The 7,905-nt window shown below is 31.5% G+C and overlaps 1 protein-coding gene across 1 annotated transcript; it reads right to left on the reverse strand.

Moving 5' to 3' along the window:
* Positions 1-2,152: 2,152 nt before the first annotated feature.
* On the reverse strand, positions 2,153-5,753 carry LOC112791254 (L-ascorbate oxidase). The gene is made up of 5 exons (XM_025834011.2): positions 5,295-5,753; positions 5,107-5,199; positions 4,806-5,012; positions 4,027-4,206; positions 2,153-3,237 (listed from the first exon to the last, which is right to left on the reverse strand). Exons 1-5 carry the CDS (start codon positions 5,556-5,558, stop codon positions 2,281-2,283), a joined length of 1,701 nt encoding a protein of 566 aa, XP_025689796.1. The 5' UTR covers positions 5,559-5,753; the 3' UTR covers positions 2,153-2,280.
* Positions 5,754-7,905: the final 2,152 nt, after the last annotated feature.

The raw sequence follows: 7,905 nt of genomic DNA on the forward strand, positions 1-7,905 counted from the left end.
AGTTAAGGTTTCAGAGATATCTATTTTCTAGATTGATTTTTCTTATTAATTTATTTTAATCATGTAAGATTTAATTCATGGCAAACTATTTGTGACTAGACCCTAATTCCTTAGACCTTCCTAGTCTCCTCTAAAATTCATCAACTACCAATTCCTTGGTCAACTAATTCCAATTAGAGAATGATGATCAAATTCCAGTTTATATGCCACAAGAATCCTAATTATCCAAAAATAAGAGGATTATGTGGCACGTATCCCGTTAAATACAAACAATTAGAAATTCAGGATAATGTGTTTTCAAGCTGTTGTTCAAGTAAAGAGCTTTTCCAAGTTATACAAGAATTCAATTAGAACATGGGTCATGCTCCTGTTCCATCCAAATTTATAAAATAAAGAACGAAAATAATTATTGAAATATAAATCAAAACATGAATTAAAATAGAAAAATAATAGTATCAATCCATACAATAGATAGAGCTCCTAACCTTAACAGTAGAGGTTTAGTTGCTCATGGAATGCGGAATGTAAATTGGTCTAGAATTCCCTAATGGAATCCCCCTTTTATAACTAATCCTAATTAATTTAAAAATCTAAAATTAAAATCATATCTTTTCCTATTTTAAAAATCAAATTTGAATTTAAATCAGAATTAGTTATAGCAATCAGCAAGTCTTCAATTGATGGATGGGGACCACTTGATTCCTTCACTCTGCAGCCTTTGATCTGTACTTTCTGAGCTGAAAACTGGGTCAAAAGCATCCCAGAAATCGCCCCAGCATTTTTTGTATTTTCTGCACGTGACGCATGTCACGCGTACGCGTCAGTCACATGTACGCGTCACTGGTCTTCTTCGCGTGTCACGCGCAAGTGTCAGTCACGCGTACGCGTCGCTGAGCAAATCTTCAAATCACGCGTACGCGTCAGTCACGCGCACGCGTCAGTCACGCGCACGCGTCAGTCACGTGCACGCGTCGCCATGGAAAGCTCCAAATCACGCGCACGCGTCAGTCACGCATACGCGTCGCTTATCGCTGCCATCTTGTTTGATTCTTGTGCTGCAGAAACTCCACTAAATCCAGTCAAATGTTACCTAAAATAAACAAAATTGCAAAAGACTCAAAGTAGCATCCATATTGGATAAAAGATAATTAATTCTTTATTAAACTCAACAAATTAAATACAAATTCACTAGAAAAAGATAGGAAAGATGCTCACGTATCAGAAAGTAACGGAGAGAACATGGAAGAGTAATGGTCTGTGCCTTCTGTGATGGATTGGAGTTTTGACGCCCTAGCCTTCATTGATCAGCACCTCCTGCCAGACATCGAAGACTTCTTCCATGATGGCAACGTTGCCAGTTAGGCAAAGTCCATGTATCACATTTTCCTTCGCTCGGCTGCTAATGTTCGGAAGGCGGAGCCGATGCTATCTCAAATGACTCTTTTGGATGGTAAACTCCGTCAATCCCAAGCGGAGTCTGGTAAGCTGAAGAAGCAATTAGAGGTGGGAGAGGCTTCTCGGTTGAAGGCTATGAAAGATGCAGAGGATACTAGTTCAGAGATCCTCCGTCTCTCTGAACTGGAGACCTTGCTTCTCTCCCAGCTGTCTTGGTAGCGAAAACGAGCACCTGGCGCTGAGTCAGGGGCCGCTTCTCTGCTTGCCAAGGTAGACAAGGATTGAACAAGTTGATGCATTGATTGTGGAAGTTTGTTACTGTAATTTGTCAATGTAGTTGGGGAATTTGGTGTATGTATTGTATTGTCAAATGTTGAAGTTGTTATCTGATTATAGCCAGTGATACTAACTAGATGTCAAATTAATTATTGTTGAGATAGTGATAGATGCCCCTGACCAGGCAACCCATGACTCCGGTAAATTCCATGGTTAATTGGAAGTTTTCCACCTTCTTATTATCCTAACCAGTAAACATCATCTAGAAGTTTTAAGTCAAACTTACGATCATATTCAGTACTTGTGCTGTGATTAGAACAAGATTTTTAATTGCATTATTTCAGATAAACAATTCACAGCTTATATTGATCCACATGTAATAATATGTTCGTTGATTCTTTGTTCGGTTAAACGCGTTGATCTGATCTTTTCGTTTTCGTTTTATTTCCTATTTTCTATTGAGAGTATCTAGGGGAAAAAATAGATGAAGCAATATTGATAAAATAATATAATAACAATACAATTGAAACGTATAAAAGAATACAGGTAAGTGTGAAATGAGATGAAACAATATTGATTGTAAGTGGTTGAATTGGTTATTATTACTAATTAAGGTCTAAAAGTTTTGGTTTCACCGCAACCCATAATAGAAGAAGGAAGTTTCTCAGCAAGTCTATGGATTCCTTCTTCAAAGACGACTCCCATACCCATGTAGAAGTGTGAGTCTATGTGGCAATGGAATAGCCACACTCCAGGATTATTGGCTTTGAATCTCAGTGCAGTCCAACCATAGGGATGCACCGGAACAGTGTTCTTTAATATAGGGTTCTCCAAGTTGTACTTCTTAGGGTCCTTGTCCTTGTCAAACTTTCCATTTCCATACCCAAGAACCCAAAAATCATGTCCATGAAGATGCCACGGGTGTGTCTCGCTATTGTTCTTGTTCATGGTATTTGCGTTCTGAAGTATAACATCCACCGTTGAGTTGAACTCCAGCCTGTAAATACCATTGCTGGAAGTAGCATTGGTGTTGTTTTGGACACTAAAAATGTCATAGTTAACAGAATCATAGCCTTCAGGAGGAGGTGTTTGATCAAATGCGTCTTTTAGATTATCTTTGAGTGCAACAAGGTAAGGGGTCTGAGGGAGGCTGAAAGAAACATTGTTAACGGACCATTTGCGATAACCATTTATGGTGTTCTGGGTGTTGAGGAGTACTATGACTCTGTCAGAGGTTGTTGGAGGCTTTTGAATGAAGCCTTGGCGGGCTTTGATGGCGAGGCTCTGGGCTAGCCTGGGCTTAACGTCGTCCCAAGCAGGGGGTGTTGGTGGTGGGGTTGGAGGAGAGCGCATAGGGTGGTTAGGATAGTAGTTGAAAATGGCTAAACCAGGTGGTGTGGTTCTGTTTCTGCTTACAACGTTAGAGGTGATCCAATAGTTTCTTTTAGGGTCTTGATCTGCTTTAACCAGAACCGAGTAGGTCTCACCAGAGTATATGAACAAATTCTCTACCTCAAATGGCTCAACATAGTGTCCATCTGCTTCCACCACTCTCATCTTATGGCCCTGCATGCATTTCAAATTTATTTATTATTCTTATTATACATTTCATGGAATTATATATCAGAACAGAGGAAATACGACTCTGGGTAATATGTTTTACAGAAAAAAAATTGTCCAAGTATGTGAATTACTCAGATATGGTGATATCTAGAAGTCAACCTAACTTATTCATTTTTCACAATTTGTCCCACCTATTCTATTTTTAAAATTTCTTCTTTAAAAGTCTTACAATTCACCCTCTATAAATTTCTTTTTTGATTTTTTAAAATATTATAACTCATTTTCGATGAATTCATTTTCAAAAATTAAAAGAAAAATACAATTCTATCCAATGAATCGCTTTTATTAAAAAAAAGAAATAAAACATAAAAAAACTACAATTTGCACCAACTAATTCATTTTCCAAAAATTAAAAAAAATACAATTCATCTTAAACTCATATAATTTAGACTAATTAAAATATTTATACATTTTAAAATTAGCTATTAAAATTAGATATTAGTAAAAAATTAAAATATAAAATATATTCAAAAATAATTTTAATAATATATATTTATATATAAATATATAATAATTAATTTTAGTATACATATAATATTTTTATTTTTGAGAATACAAAACATCCTCATTTTGATGGATATCACTCAAATTTTCCCCGTACAAAAATATTTTTGCCAAAATATGAAGCACAATATATTTAATTAATTTTCATGCATGTGGTAGATGTGAACCGAATGGAAGCAACGCAATAAATGAATAAGACGTTGACAAATGAGGTTTGAATTAGATTACCTGAATTTGGAAAGAGAGGGCTGAAAGAGTGGTCAAGCTGCCAATTCTGAGTCTGTATGTTTTTCCAGGGACCACCGTTTGTGAATAGGGAGCGCATTCTGGATTTGTTGCGTTACAAATTCCAGTTACTGGAGATGATAAAGAGCAGTTGAACCTTCCTTTTCCATTTATCAACAGTGACTGTGCCAATGCAACCCAAATATATACTTGAGACATTGAGATGAGAGAACAAAGTGATGGATGGTCAAAATATTTTTTTATAATTTAAAAATATTTAATTAATTTTCAATATTTAAAAAATTAGTCTAAATAACTTTTGATACATTAGTATATTATTATTGAGAAAGTTTTGAGGACGAACAATTTTTAGTATTTTTTTTGTCATTATTTAGTTAGTTTATACACTGAATTATTTTTAATAAATATATTTTATTAATTTATGTGTACAAATTTTAAAAAATATGAGTATAAATTATATTAATTCATGTGTGTAGAATCTTAGTAAATATAAAAATAAATTATATTTTTTTGTGTGAAAAAACATTTATAAATATGAGTATAAATTCTTACTAACCAAAAATAATAATATTTACTTACAATGTAACATTGCTCATCATTATTTATAAAGACCACTTTAACTAATTACTTAGATAATTAGAATCCGACTAGAGATTTTTAAATTGTGAAAATATGCTTTGGTGCTTTGAGCAAATAAGTAGGATTTGAAATAGATATTTACTCCTAAATATTTAAAGAAAAGTCTGAATTGATTGATATACCTGAGGTTCCCCGACCCATTGGAAAGGAATTGAAGACAATCCAGCTGCTTGTTCATATGTGCTCTTGTGGAACCAATCATCCAAAATGATACTTCGATCATAGTCATATGCAAATGGTTCTGGCTGACGTGGTGACACCCTAATTAGTCCATATAGCCCTGCTTCCCTTTGCATTCCATAGTGAGCATGGTATAGATATGTTCCAGCCTGTCCCATTCATTTAACCAAAAAATACTTACTAGCTAATTAAAAATAATGTATCATGCATGAACAATATAATTTAATTTAATTTCATTTATACCTGGTCCACAACAAACTGATACTTGAATGTGTCTCCGGGAAGTACTGGACATTGAGTTACACCTTCTGTTCCGTCAAACCAAGGACTTCCAATCTATCATCACATGCATATGCAACAAAATTACTATAACAAATATAACAATTGAGTGATGAACTTTGCTTTAAATATTTTTGTAGTGGTTGATGTACCTGTCTAATCCCATGCCAATGGATGGCAAGGTTTTCAGTGACGAGAGAGTTGTTAACTTCAACAACCACAGTGTCACCCTCCTCTGCCTGGATGGTGGGTCCTGGAGATCTCCCATTAATGGTGATCACCAGCTTCTTGAAGCAATCAGGGGACTTATACTCGTACTTCACATCCCATCTGTAATGTCTAATTCGACCCTCACCTTTCTGCAAATTCCCCAGAACACCAACCAATATACACCATATAACCAATAAAGTTGGCATACCCCTAATTTTTCTAAGATAGATGAATAGAAGATTGATTCTTAGCTCAATTTAGAGACCAAATATATATACGTATAGTCTAATTAGAACTGCTACTGCTAATAATTTTGGCGTTGTATGTGATGAATATAGTGATGATTTGATACCGCCTATAAATGCTAATGTTACTACTTATATTATATTATATTATTAGGCCATTATATTATTGTATATATAGAGTACTAATACATAAGAAGATGTGTGTCTTATTCACCAAGTCAAACTAAGCAGGTGGTAGGATATTCGCAAATTGGAATTTTATTTTACTTTTCATTTTTCTATTTGTTTTTATGTCTCTCAAACTACGTGTTGACCAAAGCGGCACTTTGCACAATGCGTGGGAAAATGTCCTGTGTATGTGTGAAACGGTAATATATAATTTTGGGTAAATTCTATAGTAATTATAATTTAGTATTTAATTTTTGTTTAAATATTTAATAATTATTTGTTTTTATATTTTTAATTAATTAAGTAAATTTTTTAAACACCACAGCTATCACCATAATTTTGAACTAGTCTATTTGACTATTTGTAGTAAGCTATGGACTAGTTAAACCCAAATTTGTATTTAATTATTACTGCTTTTATTTATTCATCAATGTAGAGAACGCTCCATTGGAAAGTAGAAAAGGAAACTACCCGTCTACTTCATATGAGTAGCGCAACGTTGTTGACTAATTAGTAGCCATTTTCATGCCAAAAGGGGCAAAGCAACAGCATTTCAAACCAACCCTGCCTTTTATCTCGATGGTCTCAAATTGCAACCTCGACACAATATTTCGTGTTTGCACGTTTTTTTCTTTTAATCACTCTTTTATATACCTACCAAAAAGAATAGATCTTTCTTATTAAAAATAAAAAATAAAAATTCCCACTTCCATACTGGTATAACCATCGAGATATGATGATCAAATCAACTCCCCTGACCCTACAGCATGCAGAAAGGGATTGTTTATGGAGCGGATCTCATATATAATTCTGCGATAATTATTTAAATTTGATCTAAAAATTATAGATATGATCTGATTTGTAGGTTTCTTAGATCTGATTGATTTGGACCTGACACACTAATAAAATTAAATTGTGAATTTTAAGTAGGTACTTACAGATCTGTAGATCTGTAAAGGAATAAATAAACAAATAAAAATTAAAATATTATTTTTATATTTTATTTAATTAATAATAATTATTAATATGTTATATTATTTTATTTTTGTTATTTAAATAAAATATTTAATATTATATTAAAAATAAATATATCTAAAAGAATAAAAAAGAAGTGCTTTATTGATTTTTTAATAAAAATAAATTTTTAAAACATTTATTTATTTTGAATATATATCTTATATCCGATTTGTAAGTCTAAAAAATGTATTTATTAAATTTAATTTGATACAATAATTCTAATACGAATTGGATCAATATTTTTATTATATCTTATCCAATTCACATGCGTCCCTAACAACATAGCCATCAAGTTACAAAAATTAGAGAATTATTTTTATTTTAAATAAAAAGAATTCAAGTATGATAAGAAATTGAATCTTGATATCGAATGAATTTTATTTAATTTTAAAAATTAGTTCAAGAGAGGAAAATTATTTCACATAAAAAAATGTCAGGAGACTAGTACTTTTTATCTATATTAGTCAACACTTTTAAACAACACCTTATCTTTATATTATTAGATTTGAGATTTAGGTTTAGAATTTAGTACATAGAATTTAGAATAATGACTAAATTTACTAAAATGTTGGCCAAAAAAATAAATTTTGTTAGTCATGTAATATTGTTTTTTTACATTTATAAATTATCTAAAAAGATAAACTACTAAAATGATATAAAAAAATTTATATTACTGATAAAAATAACCACAAAAAAATAAGCTTCTAAAATATTTTAAAATGTGATAAAAATATCAATATCAAATATATATTTTAAAAAAAGTTTTAGAAATAAGATCAATTTTATGTATTTTTTTCAAGTATTAATAAAAAAAGAAGAGTGCTAGGACCAGCAAGTTTTATGTTTTATAATCATCAATTGGTCATCAATAGTATTTTTAATGGTGTGAGATTATATCCAATAATAAAAAATTACTCACTTTTTTTTTAATAACTAAGTACTGCCCAAATTATTAAAAAAGTGTTGGTCCTAAACTTTTTCATAAAAAAATAAGATATTTTTATTTTTAAGTGTTGGTGATTTTAGATGAAGTGAATATTTTTTAATATTTAAATAGACAAATATTTTATTAGATATAAAAATTATTTATTACTTATAAAAATAATGATTTTTTAATTATTTT

The sequence above is a fragment of the Arachis hypogaea genome, chromosome 3 (genome assembly GCF_003086295.3).
Source record: "Arachis hypogaea cultivar Tifrunner chromosome 3, arahy.Tifrunner.gnm2.J5K5, whole genome shotgun sequence".
NCBI lineage: Eukaryota > Viridiplantae > Streptophyta > Magnoliopsida > Fabales > Fabaceae > Arachis > Arachis hypogaea.

Bases quoted from the DNA above. Each gene is read 5' to 3' on its own strand.
- LOC112791254 (XM_025834011.2), bottom strand. From the start codon at position 5,558: ATGCCAACTTTATTGGTTATATGGTGTATATTGGTTGGTGTTCTGGGG. The intron at 5,013-5,106 runs GTATAAATGAAA...TGAATGGGACAG, and splicing joins ATCAGTTTGTTGTGGACCAG to GCTGGAACATATCTATACCA. The intron at 4,207-4,805 runs GTATATCAATCA...GCATTGGCACAG, and splicing joins AATGGGTCGGGGAACCTCAG to TCACTGTTGATAAATGGAAA.